The sequence below is a fragment of the Electrona antarctica genome, assembly GCF_951216825.1.
Source record: "Electrona antarctica genome assembly, chromosome: 1".
NCBI classification, from domain to species: domain Eukaryota; kingdom Metazoa; phylum Chordata; class Actinopteri; order Myctophiformes; family Myctophidae; genus Electrona; species Electrona antarctica.
In genome coordinates, this window is record NC_136806.1 from 25,425,261 (window position 1) to 25,440,260 (window position 15,000).

At 43.5% G+C, this 15,000-nt stretch overlaps 1 protein-coding gene across 2 annotated transcripts in view; it reads left to right on the plus strand.

Moving 5' to 3' along the window:
* Positions 1–15,000, plus strand: part of dock2 (dedicator of cytokinesis 2) — a 178,585-nt gene that overhangs the window by 137,139 nt on the left and 26,446 nt on the right. For both annotated transcript variants that reach the window (XM_079502580.1, XM_079502579.1), the window contains 3 exons: positions 10,585–10,683; positions 11,372–11,466; positions 14,908–14,986. In XM_079502580.1, coding sequence (XP_079358706.1) covers positions 10,585–10,683; positions 11,372–11,466; positions 14,908–14,986 — 273 coding nt within the window. The remainder of the gene's footprint in view (positions 1–10,584; positions 10,684–11,371; positions 11,467–14,907; positions 14,987–15,000) is intronic.

A 15,000-nucleotide genomic window follows, 5' to 3' on the forward strand; every position in this document is an offset into this window, starting at 1 on the left:
TACGTTGAGTCCTCTATCCTGGGCCTTCTTTTCCAGCTGTTTCCATGTCAGTCCACACTGCTTGATGTCAGTCTCAAGGTCGCTGCGCCAGGTGTTCTTCGGCCTCCCTCTCTTTTTTGTGCCTTGCGGGTTCCATCTAAGGGATTGTCTTGTGATGCTGTTATTGGGCTTCCGAAGTGTGTGGCCGATCCATCCCCACTTTCTTCTCTTAATCTCCTCTTCCACTGGTGGTAGACTCGCTCTCTGCCAGAGGTCATTATTGCTGATGGTGTCTGGCCAGCGGATGCTCAGAATTCTTCTCAGGCAGCTGTTGATGAAAGTTTGCACCTTCATTGTTGTTGCCTTTGTTGTCCTCCACATCTCTGATCCGTACAATAGTACTGGCTTGACATTTGAGCTGAAGAGTCTGCGCTTTGTCCGCTGGCTGATTTGTTTCGAGCTCCAAATGGTCTTGAGTTGGATGAATGCGGCTCTTGCCTTGCCGATTCTGGCTCTGACGTCTGCATCCGTGCCGCCCTGACTGTCTATGACACTGCCTAAGTATGTGATGGCTTTTACTTCCTCAAGTGCTGTTCCCTCTAGTGTCACTGGATCTCTGTGTGTTGTGTTGACCTTGAGGACTTTTGTCTTTCCTTTAGGGATGGTGAGGCCAATTTGTGATGAGGTGTCTGCCAGCACTCTTGTCTTCTCTTGCATCTGCTTTTGAGTATGTGAGAGCAGAGCGATGTCGTCTGCAAAGTCTAGGTCATCGAGCTGTGATGTCATGGTCCACTGGATCCCGTTTCTCCTGTGTGTTGTTGTGACCTTCATTATCCAATCGATGGATAGGAGGAAGAGGAAAGGGGACAGTAGACAGCCCTGTCTGACTCCAGTCTTCACGTGGAAGCTTCGAGTGAGCTGACCTCCATGGATGACTCTGCATGTCGTCCCTTCGTAGGAGTTCCTTATCAGGTTGACCAGTTTTTCTGGGATGCCATAGTGTCTGAGCAGTTTCCAGAGGGTGTCTCTGTCAACACTATCAAACGCCTTCTCATAATCTATAAAGTTTATGTAGAGTGGAGAGTTCCATTCCACTGCTTGCTCAACTATGATACGGAGAGTTGTAATTTGGTCAACACAGGATCTATTCTGCCGGAAGCCTGCTTGATGGTCTCTTAGTAGCGGGTCCGCCGCTTTCTTTATTCGGTCCAGGAGAATCCTGTTAAAGATCTTTCCTGGCACTGACAGCAGCATGATTCCTCTGTAGTTATGGCACTGACTAAGGTCTCCTTTCTTGGGGAGCTTGACCAGGTATCCTTCCTTCCAGTCTGTTGGAATTTCCCCTTCCTCCCAGATCTCCTTGAACAGTGGGTGTAACATCTCTACAGAAGCATCTGTGTCCGCCCTCAGTGCCTCTGAGGGGATGTTGTCTGGTCCTGTCGCCTTCCCGTTCTTCAGTTGAGTGATGGCCTTCTTTATGTCCAGCTTGGTTGGGATTCCACAGTTGATGAGGAGGTTTGTCTCTGCTTGTATATCCGGAGGGTTATATCCAATTGCATTTAAGTAATTTGAAATGAAATAAAACATGTTTACTTTTCAGGATTCCAATTCAAAAATAGCAGATCTACAAGCTCAATACCCATTGCAGTGTGACGCATTTTGAGCTTGTAGATCTGCTATTTTTCATACAACATGCAGTATAATGCAATGTGGGTGTGGAACTTATAGTGGCCCTCTGCATCTTCAAAGTTGCCCACCCCTGGTCTACTGTATCTGATCTCTTATCACCCCCCTCCCTCCTATCACCCCCCCCCCCCCCCCCTCCTTCCATCTCCACTTATCTCTTTCTGTATCTCCATGGCTCCATGGTCTCCTTTCAACCTCTTTTTTATGACATTGACCCCAATGTTGCAGATATATACTTATAGGGAGGTATATATACTGCAGGCATACTGTGTGTGTGTGTGTGTGTGTGTGTGTGTGTGTGTGTGTGTGTGTGTGTGTGTGTGTGTGTGTGTGTGTGTGTGTGTGTGTGTGTGTGTGTGTGTGTGTGTGTGTGCGTGTGTGTGTGTGTGTGTGTGTACTGTATATAAACATGTGACTGCAATACACATTCCCATTTATATTCATTTGTGTGTCATCTGAGACACAGGAGGGGGGCAGCAAAGCTCTCACTCGGTGTGTGTGTGTGTGTGTGTGTGTGTGTGTGTGTGTGTGTGTGTGTGTGTGTGTGTGTGTGTGTGTGTGTGTGTGTGTGTGTGTGTGTGTGTGTGTGTGTGTGTGTGTGTGTGTGTGTGTGCGTGTGTGTGTGTGTGTTTGAAAAACTTCTAAAGACAAAAAATAGCAGATCAGCATGGCATAATAGCTTTTCCTCTGGGAAGGATGGAGGGAGAGAGGGGGAGGTGAGGGGGGGAGAGAGAGAGTTTAATATGGAAGACTGTTTTGTCAGTATTTTCCAGGCATGTCGAAGGCTATTTGGAGTTCTGTGTGACAGTAGTCTTAAAGTATAGCTGAATGATTGATGTTGAATTGTTTGTGCCCGTGTGTGTCTATACTGTACCTGTCTCTCCGTCCCTCTGTCTATCTGTCTGCGTATTGTCATGAACCCGGATAGGAGTCACAAATGGGAGACCACACATGTCAAATAAACATATATTTAAACATACATAAATGTATTGTGGACTATATTAGTCAGTAGCCTGGGATCAATACCATTTTCGGGTTTCTGATCCAGTCGGGAGCGGAAATAACTTCAGCAGGCGCGTCATCGGGCGGCCGGACGGTAAGGTAAGGTCAGGTAAGGTAAGGTGATTTTATTTATAAAGCGCCTTTCAAAACAATCGTTACAAGGCGCTGTACAAAGTAAAATAATAAAATAAAATAAGAACACAGTCATCAGCAAAACAGCAATAACAATACATTCAATACATGAAAATATTTACAAGCAGAACAAGACTCAACAGAAAATAGAGCTAATCACTATAGCAAACCAAAATATTTACGATACAAATGCATTTTAGCAGCTTTTTAAAAGTATCGACTGACTCTGCATTTTTTAAGTTAAGAGGTAATCTCGTCTATAGGTGCTATAGATGCGAAGGCTCGATCACCTTTTGTTCTCAACTTGGTAGCAGGGATAACAAGAAGGCCTAAGTTGTCTTGTATATACCTTAGGGTGGAGTAACTCCATTAAATATAATGGACCCAGCCCATAGAGGGATTTAAAAGTAATTAATACAATTTTAAAAACAATTCTGGAGTCTATTTGCAGCCAGTGTAAGGCAGCGAGCACAGGTGTAATATGTGACCTTCTGTGTGTATTCGTTAGTAGTCTAGCAGCGGCATTCTGTACAAGCTGAAGACGGTGTATTGAGGCGCGACTCAGGGTGGTGAACAATGAATTACAATAATCCAAACGGGACGAAATAAAAGCATGGATAGGTTTTTCGAGATCCTGTGGTGTTAATAAACATTAGATTTTTGAGATGTTTCTCAGTTGAAAGAAACATGTTCAGAAACCAACAGCCGGACCTCAAATAATTCCCCACGATCAAGGGCATCATCATTTTAGGACCTACCCAATAAAACCCTTGATGTGGCGTAGTTTAGCTTATAGGAATAGTTTGTTTGGTATATCCATCTTCTATTCCAACTCGTAGTGACTGGTGAGACTAAACTATAGTAGTTATACTAGCATTCAATTGGGGGAACCAAAACAAAACGGCACCGAAACAACGTGACCCACAACCGGAACCACAGTGGGGTTTTTTTCAGTAGCCGTGGCCTAGACCCGATCACACGGGCCAGTTTGGAACGAAGGTCTGGTGACACGCGCTTAATTAGTCAGTATATGCATTGATGTGTGAAAGTGTAATGGACAGGTGTAAAATAAAGGAAAAAAAGAAAAACACATAAAAAAACAGAACCAAACACAAAAGATGCTTGCTGCCTGGGAGGAGAGAGAGACAGAAAGAATTCCCAGAATGGCCAGCCTGCTTACATTACTATAGGCACCAGGGATCATTGGCAGCAGGTGTGCCTCATGCATTCCCCGGACACAGCTCCGGCAAGCTGACCGCCTTCTTTACAGGAACAGAAAAAGAACAGAACACATACAGTAGACTGTATAGACAGTATAGGAGTATACTGTATACAATAGACGGCATAATATACGCCACTGGATCACTTGCCGTAACGCCAGGGCAAGAAATATGTTCCAGGTACAGTCAGTACCTGGAGGCTAAAACCTTTTTCTGTTTCATAAACATTTCTGTTAAATCGGTTGCCAATTCTGAGAGTTTTAAATTGTGGAGAGAGTTTCTGCTTCAATCAATAGACATACAGTACATGCAATAGGTGGTGGTGCAGCGTGCATTCACCAATATGGCTGGTAACTGCGTATGAGTGAAGGATAACTCCAATGAAACAGCAGCGGCCATTTTTGTCTCTACGTGTGTATTCGACTTTGATCAAGTCACTTTGCAGGTTGCTGATCCAGTAGTTCTATAGCGAATATGGAACAACAGTTTGTGAATGTATGTGTGCAAATAAGCTGAGCCGGAAGTGACCCCTAGTTGTCCAGTACTGGACAATTTGTGACAATGCGAGGTTAGTGTTAGTGTATGTGTGTATCTATGATGACAGAACATATAAAACCAAGTGGGAGCGCTCATCCTGGTACGAGTCTTTCTGTTCATTCATCAGTCTCATCGGTCAGGGATTAGCAATTACTTGCAATTCAAATAACGGACGCCCGGCCAGGCGTCCTTTATTTCCATGAAAAATAAGGGATGCACAGAAAAATATTAGATCCCCCAGTATATACTGTAAGTACAGTTTTTGTATATTTATATATATATTTAACAACCTGTAAGATATGTGCCAATGATTGATTCCCCCCACAAAAAGGAACAAAGTGTTTCCCATATCAGTTCAATAGTCTTTTCGTTAGCAAATTAGGGACCATTCTGTATTTCAAGGGACTGTTAGCAACCCTCAGTGGGTCTGTATGTCCTTCTAGTTATCTGTGCGGTCATGTGTCTGAATGGTCCCAAAAGGCCGGGTGATGGGAGGACATGGAAGTGGCCATATGACTGCAGCTGAATGGAATGAGATGGGGGAAGAATGGGCCTGGCTCACATCTGTGCCCTGCTTTTTTTCCCCATAATCTCTTTACCATTGCATAAGACCTAAGCTCTCTCTCTCTATCTGGCTCTCTCTGGCTCTCTATCTATCTCTACCTCTCTCTCTCTCTATCTGGCTCTCTCTGGCTCTCTATCTATCTCTACCTCTCTCTCTCTCTCTCTCTCTCTCTCTCTCTATCTGGCTCTCTCTGGCTCTCTATCTATCTCTACCTCTCTCTCTCTCTCTCTCTGGCTCTCTCTGGCTCTCTATCTATCTCTACCTCTCTCTCTCTCTCTCTCTCTCTCTCTCTCTCTCTCTCTCTCTATCTGGCTCTCTCTGGCTCTCTATCTATCTCTACCTCTCTCTCTTATGCTGCCCATTTCTTTGTCAGTGTACTCATGTATGTACAGTACGGCACACATACTGTACATAAACCCTGCATCACTTAACCACAAATAAATGAATGAATGTCATTTTTGGAAAAAAAAATCAAAAGTGTTTGAATGTTATATTTTATCCCCTTATGATTTTTAAAGATCATGGCATTAGAAATTGGGATATTTGAGTTGTTTTTTTGTTGCCCACCCCTACTTTATACAGTATATTAGGGTTCAGTGCGTGAGAACTTTAATTTTAGGTGCTTTGCACAATTCTTCATGCTAACATCCTCAGTTGGAACTGCAATGTAGTATTTATTCTACAGTATAAAGGCTTGCTGGTAACATATTCCTTGTTAATTTGCCTCAAATGCTAAACATTTCCAAACAGTGTTTCTGCTGTTTTCTTTTTCAATCAAAACTGGTCTCGGAGGCTCTTGCCATATTTATAAGCTCAACACCGCGTGACAAGACCCGCAAACTATTTTCTATTGAAGTGAAGGAGATGACAGGAGAGTGGAACACTGTGTGGGAGGAGGCGGGGCTGCCCGGCAGACATATACTGTATGTGTTTGAAAACGTGTGTGTAGTGCAGTGTTGATTTCGTCGACTAATACCATGACTAATACCAAACTGTTCGAAAACTGACTACCGGTACATTTTTCACTGACGAAAACTAAATGGAAACTAAATGAAAACTAAGATGTGATGACTAAAACTGAGACAAAATATATTGACAATTTCGTCAACAAATACAAACTAGACTAAAATGTTAGGAAGGGACTAGTGGACAAGAGATCCAGTATAAGTTATTTTGCACTTGGTTGCATGCTGAACATAGAAGATCTACTGTACAAGCTCACAACGCGTTGCGCTGCGATTGACTGCGTGCGTGCGTGTGATTTTGTGCGTGCGTGTGATTTTGTGCGTGCGTGCGTGTGATTCTGTGCGTGCGTGTGATTTTGTGTGTGTTTTTAATCCTATTACTGATGAACCAGCACCACAGGAAAAGAAACCGGAACAGAAGTGTAGAGGGAGAGAGAGACAATGAAGTAAAAATGTCATGTCTTTTTGTAATACCCATACGCTCTCTGGCTCTCTTTCTTTCTCTCTCTCCGTTTGTCAGCTGTCCTCAGCACAGAAACCAGCAGTATTCATGTGTGCGTGCGTGCGTGCGTGCGTGCGTGCGTGCGTGCGTGCGTGCGCGCGTGTGTGTGTTCTCTTCTCACAGATAAAACCAGTGTAGATCGTTAAAGCCTCGCCCTTCAGGCGACTCCAGGCTCACTGAAATCACAGGAGACCTGCTCACAGCCACAGAATTCCAATATTATGTGTGTTAGAGACTTTCTAAACTATATTAGTGAATAAATTATGTCACTCTATATAAAAAAGAATGTTCAGGCAAATATTTCTTATTTTGGGGGAATCTTCTGAGCCTTTATTTGATACTGTGTACAGTGCTACAGTAGAGAGACAGGAAACACACAGAGAGTAGGGGAGAGACAAGCAGCAAATAGTTCGACCAGCCCTGAATCAAACCAGGAATGACTGCTAGGCATTAGAACCCATGTGGCATGCGTCCTAACCATTTGGCTATCGGGATTCGGGTCACCCTTGAGACCTGCAGCTTTCTGACGTGTTCCAAATATAAGGTGCATAAAAACAAAATGCTGAGTTTAGGTTGTAAGGACATAACGGTGGCCTATGTGGTCTGGTAGGTTCATGATGTATCACTCAAATCGGAAATGTATTTTGGCCTTAAACCATTCAGTGCTTTAAATCAATTTCTTTGACAGAGGAAACCAGTGTACGTACTTCTGAGAACTGGAGTAGTATACTTTGACTTTCTTTGTATTAGTAAGGATTTGATCAGCAGTGTTCTGTATCAAGTAATCAAGTCTACTGAAGACAAATGCATGTGTAGTGCCCCAGACAAGACCCGGCCACAACAACTCTGTGCATGGGTTTGCCCAGTGGGAGACTGGGGTTTGATCCCAACTCTGTGCATGGGTTTGCCCAGTGGGAGACTGGGGTTTGATCCCAACTCTGTGCATGGGTTTGCCCAGTGGGAGACTGGGGTTTGATCCCAACTCTGTGCATGGGTTTGCCCAGTGGGAGACTGGGGTTTGATCCCAACTCTGTGCATGGGTTTGCCCAGTGGGAGACTGGGGTTTGATCCCAACTCTGTGCATGGGTTTGCCCAGTGGGAGACTGGGGTTTGATCCCAACTCTGTGCATGGGTTTGCCCAGTGGGAGACTGGGGTTTGATCCCAGCTCTGTGCATGGGTTTGCCCAGTGGGAGACTGGGGTTTGATCCCAGCTCTGTGCATGGGTTTGCCCAGTTGGAGACTGGGGTTTGATCCCAGCTCTGTGCATGGGTTTGCCCAGTGGGAGACTGGGGTTTGATCCCAGCTCTGTGCATGGGTTTGCCCAGTGGGAGACTGGGGTTTGATCCCAGCTCTGTGCATGGGTTTGCCCAGTGGGAGACTGGGGTTTGATCCCAACTCTGTGCATGGGTTTGCCCAGTGGGAGACTGGGGTTTGATCCCAGCTCGGGTCTAAAATACTACATCTGGCATAGTCGACAGGACATGGAAGAGGTGCTCGCGTGAGAGACAAGAAAGATGTGCGTTGCTGTGCATATCCTGAGCGGCGTAGCGTGTAGTGTGAAGCGCGAGCATGCGCTCCCAAAAACAGAGGGGGTAGATGTATAGTGCCCTTTTCCATCTCGCCCTTTTCCAAGTGAAGTCACCCCAAAAGCCCGGCGAAGTCGCCCCAAAAGCCTGGCGAAGTCGCCTTAAAACCTCCGGCGAAGTCGCCCAAAAGGTATATGGACAAGTCTACCAGTAAAACCGTTGTATTTTCGAGTTAACAGAGAGGGGGGGGGGGGGGGGGGGGAGAGGGAGAGAGAGAGAGATTTTTACCTGTACTTTTGAACTGTACCATTCTAAAAATGGTTTTAAAGTCCCCCTTATGTAAACAAGTCTTAGTGCTAGAGAGAGAGGGGGAGCTAGAGTGTCTAGCTAGAGTGGAGGGGACCCAAGGGGGGTTGTTAGCCCCATTTTGTTTGAGTATTTTGCCTTTTCCTGAGTCATTGGACATAGCTAGAGTGAGAGTGGAGGGGGCCCTAGGGAGTCGTTGCATGAATCATGAACTGTAGAAACAACAACAACAACAGATCTACTGTAGGAATGTAACCATTTATTTGAGTGTAAAAATGAACAGGTCAAGTTAATGTTAAATATATATAACAAAAGTTATATGTTGGGTTTAACTGGGTCCAGCATTATTATTTTGGTGCAGTCTCAAGGAACCAGAAGTTATTTTTGGTACAGTGTGATTATAAAAATGTATGATGGTATTAATTTATTATTGTTGAGTTCACTCTGTATATCCACTGTTCTCCAAGTGCCTATACGGATTCAAGAATTGTTTGATGTTAATTTATGTCTATATAGGATATATGTAAAGAAATACATTTCTACAAAGGACACTTCTATATTACTATCAAATGGAAAATGGACATACTAATAGCATGATGATGCAACCTACAAAATATGGTCTACATGAAAGAAATGTGTTTAATAAAACTATGTGGCAACCTGTGAGACGAGACGTTACGTTTTCAGGGTCTGTGGGAAGAAAACTGAGAGATGAGACGTGTTGACAATAATTGTAAATCAAGGCAACAGGAGAAGATTTCAGATTTTGTGTAATGTCGTTTGAGTTTTTATGATTGATGATTGATCGGATGACATTATATCATGAAATTTGAATGAAATGAAGTCTACCCGATATGGAAGCACTGACCTGCGTGTCTATATTCAGAGTTCTGTAAAGGTGGAGGCCAATTCATTGCAGACCCTGGTGGATAGAAGAGGTTTATAGGCTGTGTCAGTGGTGGTAAAGGACACAGAGGGGGGTTTAGAGGAGAAAATGGGAGTATGGCGGGGTGCAGTGACCAACTCTCTATCTGATGTATGCACACACACACATCCCCATCAGGGTCAGTCAAAAACTGTGATGTCAGTCATCCTTCATCTTCAATTAGCCATTCATCACGGCTCTATCTCTTCCTCGCTCCTTCTCTGTCATCTGTCCTTCCTTTACACCCCGAGGGGAAGGGGCGAGAGACAACAAAAAAGAGAGATAAATGGAAAGAGAGAAAGAATAACTTGACATTCGCACAATAAATGACAAGAGTCTTCTTAGAGAAGAGGTACTTCTGAGAGAGCAAGTTTAGGCAGACATGACCGGGTGAGAAATAATGGATACCAGAGAAGAACTAGCAAATAGGAAAGGAGAGTGGAGAAGAGCCATAATTGTGATCTGATGAATGGGGACTGTGCCAGTTTGAAGAGTGTCCTTGCTGTATGATGTGTGAAATATCGACCGTCTATCAGCTCCAGTCACCTCAGCAAAGCACTCCCCCGGCACTGACTTGATGTGTCATGCTTACAAATCATAACCTGTCCTGCATATATCCTCTGTCCCTTTTGTTGTGTTGTGTTGTGTTGTGTTGTGTTGTGTTGTGTTGTGTCTTCTTTTCTTTTCTTTTCTTTTCTTTTCTTTTCTTTTCTTTTCTTTTCTTTTCTTTTCTTTTGCTATTATAATTGTATGTACCGCTCAGCCACAGCCAAATGAAAGTTCAAAAGCAGAGTGGTACAGTACATGGTGGCATAAGGCAGCATGTGTCTCTCTCTCCCTCTGTGTGTGCCTGTCTCTCTCTGTCTCTCTCTCTCACATTGTTTGTGTCTTTTTCTGCAGTCTTTACAGTTCCTCACCCTAACTGTGTCTATCTCGCTCCATCTGTCTACCTATCTCTCGCTATCGGGTACAGGCTTTAGTTCCGACATACTAATAGTCTGACTGTCATTAGACCGACAAGCGACAACCTACCCCAAACCCTAACCTAACCCTCACCGCAAGCACGGAGCAACGCATGTCAGACCAACGCATGTCGGGAGCGACGGGTGATTTCGGACCTTTGGTGTGTCGGATAAGCGTGAGCACCCCCTTCTATCTGTCTGTCCCTTCCTGTCTCCATCTGTCCCTCCATGTGTATCTAACTGTCTTTCTCTCTGTGTCTGTCTGTGTTATTCCAGTCCAGAGTTGTGGCCTGTATGACAGCAATCCTCAGTCAGATGGATGACCGCCACTATTCATTATACATAGAGACCTTCAACAGCAGCGCCGACCTGGTGGTAAGAACGCACAAGTACACACCCCGCACACACCCCCCACACATACAAAATAAATAGTGAAATAATATTTTTATTATTCATGTGTTTTCCTTAGTTACGGTACATTTTTCCCACTAAATACATTCTTGGAGGCAGCCATTGCATTACAATATTGAAAACTGCATTATTGCTGCCTTACAGTATATGGAAATAACACCATATGCAACAGAGGTGTTATAACTGCTGAATCCTGTCTACTGTACCTTAAAATAGACTGCTTGTCGAACCCTCAACATGGTCGGGATATGCGATTATAGGAAAATAGGCGTGGGACAGGCTAGACTTCCACATTGGCCTGATATGTATAAATCACTTTTCCTTTTCTTCACATTTGACTACCTTAACCCATCTGCTATTTTTGAAACTCAGGAAAATTTGTGAAAATCTTTTTTAACTCAACTCTTTCCACCTGGGGTCCCTGGAACAAAACATTTTGAGATGGGGTCGGAGGCCAAATAGATATAATTGTGGGGGTCATTTACATAAAAAAGTTAAGGACCACTGACATAGAAACATGAGTTTTTTCAGAAAAACTTCAGGATTTAGAAGACATTTGTAGAATCGGCCTCAGGTGACTTAATGGCTTTTCTTAATTCTCAAACACATCAAACATTGTAACACAAGCTTTTCTGTTTTTTTAATATTGCAGGACTTCCTGATGGAAACCTTCCTGCTGTTCAAAGACCTGATAGGGAAACATGTCTATCCATCTGACTGGATGGCTATGATCATGGTGCAGAATAGGTACTGTACTGGATCCGCAAACACACACATACACGCACGCGCATGCACGCACGTGCACGCAAGCGCGCGTGCGCGTGCGCGTGCACACACACACACACACACACACACACACACACACACACACACACACACACACACACACACACACACACACACACACACAATTCAATTCAATTCAAAGGGCTTTATTGGCATGAGAAAACATACGTTTACATTGCCAAAGCAGAAAGCACAATACAACAATACAGCAATACAATCAAAACAAAAATTTTGATTGAACGTCAGAATCTTCAATAGGTCAATTTCTATATTGTACCAAGGTCACTGGATGCAGGTATAGTGCAGGAATATACACACACACACACACACACACACACACACACACACACACACACACACACACACACACACACCTGTGGTGAAAATGTACTCAAATGTTTTACTTAAGTAAAAGTATCAATACTGCAATGTTGAAATAAAAGTCTGTAAAAGTATTGGTATAATAAAAATGTACTTAAAGTAAAGTACTCATTATGCAGAATGCAGAATTATGCAGAGTAGATCATCTATCTACAAATACTTGTAGTGGATTAGAAGTATAACTTTTGTCTCTGAGATGTAGTGGAAGTACAGGAAATTGGAAATATCTCTCTCTCTCTCCCTGACACGCACGCACGCACGCACGCACGCACGCACGCACGCACGCACGCACGCACGCACGCACACACGCACGCACGCACGCACGCACACAGTGTGTAGTGTGTGTCTCCCTACTATTCCCTCTCCCTCCCTGCCTGTCAGCCATGGAATAGTGCATATTATATTCACACTGTATGAGTGCGTTGCATCACAAATGCACCCTATCAACAGCCACAGCCGTGCAGGCCCGACGGTTTCCCACGAAAATAGCCGTTCCCCGCGGACCAATTATTGACACTGGCAACATAAACACGCAGATATATTTGACAGGGATGTCTTTGCTCTTTACTGCTGAATGAGCCAATCCACTGACAGACAATATTATTTCTGTCTGAGTCTGCCAGCCGCAGATAATGGTCCAGGCCAGAAGATAATTCCTAGACAATCCGTCCTTGAACTCAGTGTTTGTCAGGAATATTTCAAAAACATTGCATAACAACTCTCATCACTTTCAAGCCAGATTGAAGTGGAAGTGCTATGCCCCCTGACATGAGATAAATTCAGAGCACTTTATCTTTCGTCTTGCTGCTTGTATAAGATGAACCCTGACAGGAAATCCACATTGGCCATATTCAGTAGAAGTATGTGTATACAACATTTAACTTCAGTAAATGTACATAATAAAGTACACAATATACTTACAGTACCAAAGTACCCATCGTGAATGGAGCTCACACATATTTCAAAATCTGTACATTTTTTAAAAATGTTCTACAAGCTCACAACGCATCGCAATGCGTGTGAATTGTAGATCTGCTATTTTTGAATAGCCAAAGTATATAAAATAGGTCATAATTGATTCTAAACCTGCAAAGTAACTACTAACTTAGTAACTAAAGTTGAAATACTCAAGTAAAGTAAAAGTAGGCCAACTGTAACTTAAGTACATCACTAAATGTACGTAGTTACCTTCCACCAGGCCATCTGGCTATATTCATTCACATTCATTGACATTTCATTCACAATGCGTGTGAAGTCTTATTAACTTTGTTTGCCATTGAAAATGAAATTCCTGCCTGGCCCAGAGAGATACAACTGTATAAGACGCCGGTTGTGTCCCCTCAATAGGACCACCGGTAATTGCCAGTGACTTGTGTGAGCAAACATGATAACTATGGGCAGACAAATACGTCAGAGAGATAATGGAGCTGAGACCAAGTCTGGGACTGAACAATTAGATGTTGTACGTGCGTGCATGCATGCATGCATGCGTTTGTGCTTGCGTGTGTGTGTAGGTTTTTGTAGTTGCAATTATGATGTGTTTGCCTGCCTGTATGTTTGTCTAAAGCCAGTATATACTCAATACATTTGGGTTAAACATGGATGGACCTTGACCGAGCTGTGACCAATAGGACAGAAGCACTGTGCGTTGACCCTACTTGCCAGCCATTTAGCTTGTAGTTTTCTTTCTATGAGACAACACTCCAATGCAAGTCAAACAAACTACATACCGGAAAACCAGCGCTCCTGCCAGCGGCGCTGTCTACACCCCCGCAAGATAATACAGGAAATGGATGCTTCTGACTACGAGTATGACGTGGGTGACGTAGATGTGTGACCATATCATTAGTCTACAGTCACACATGTGATTCAGATATGTCAGACGTGGCAGCAGCCTATATATCCAATGTTAAAATTAGCTAATGGTGGGCGGGCCGGCAAGCAGACTATGATTCAGATATAACCATAGAGTTCACTATGACTCAGACAATATCTGCATAATGTTGTGCACATGTCGTACAGAAAACACCTAACTCCAAAATGTTCAATTTCCAGGAAATGAAGAAAAACTTTTTTTATTTTTAAAACAATGCAATACTGCCTCATCAAAGTTGGTATTGTGACTTTATTAATTGTCAATGTTTAGTAATTGCATGAGAGGGAGAGAGGTGGTGGAGTTGGCTGCTTCGGCAGACAGTTTGAGGGTTTTTATGAAGCACTTTTTTATACTTTGGTTCAATATTTTTGGGGAGCGATAGCCCCTCCTATGTCCAGCTTTTGGTGTATGCGTAAACACAAACATTGAAGATGAAGGTGAGGACGCAAATTCTGATTGGCCGGAATGAGATGATGTATGATGATGTACGATGATAAGAGCGCCCCTCACTTCACACGCAGGTGTGATTTTTTAACCAAAAGATGTAAAGGCTGTTCAATAGCATTGATTTAAGAAAAAACAAGATAGATACAGAGATCTCCATATATGGGCAAAACAGGTGTTTACAGGAACACAGGTACAGTAGACATATCGGTCAGATCGGTGGTGCCTCGGGTGGAGCATCCCTTTGTGGGGTTTTGACGGCACTGAAACATGAAGTTGGCGATTAGAATTTTGGACTTCCATTGTCAGCACTCTCTCTCTACATCACTCTGCTGTTGACTGCTGTCTATGCAGACTATTCCACATCGACACACCCACGGCCCTAGGAACACCTAAATCTAACACACCCATTATTAATGTGATTATCTGCAGCTGTTTTGCCTGCCATGTTTTCAATCTTATCTAGTTTTTAAACTGAACTGGAAAACAAACTGCTGACTGTGGAATTGCCACATGAACTATCCCAATCATTATGTTCCATATCATTTAATTCAGTGCTACTTTGTTTGCGTGTGTGTGTGTGTGTGTGTGTGTGTGTGTGTGTGTGTGTGTGTGTGTGTGTGTGTGTGTGTGTGTGTGTGTGTGTGTGTGTGTGTGTGTGTGTGTGTGTGTGTGTGTGTGTGTTCACATTTGTTCTATAGAGTGTTCCTGAGAGCCATCAACACCTATGCTGAGACTATGAACCGCAAGTTCCTCAATAATGATGATTTTGAAGTGCAGGTTAGTACAGTGTG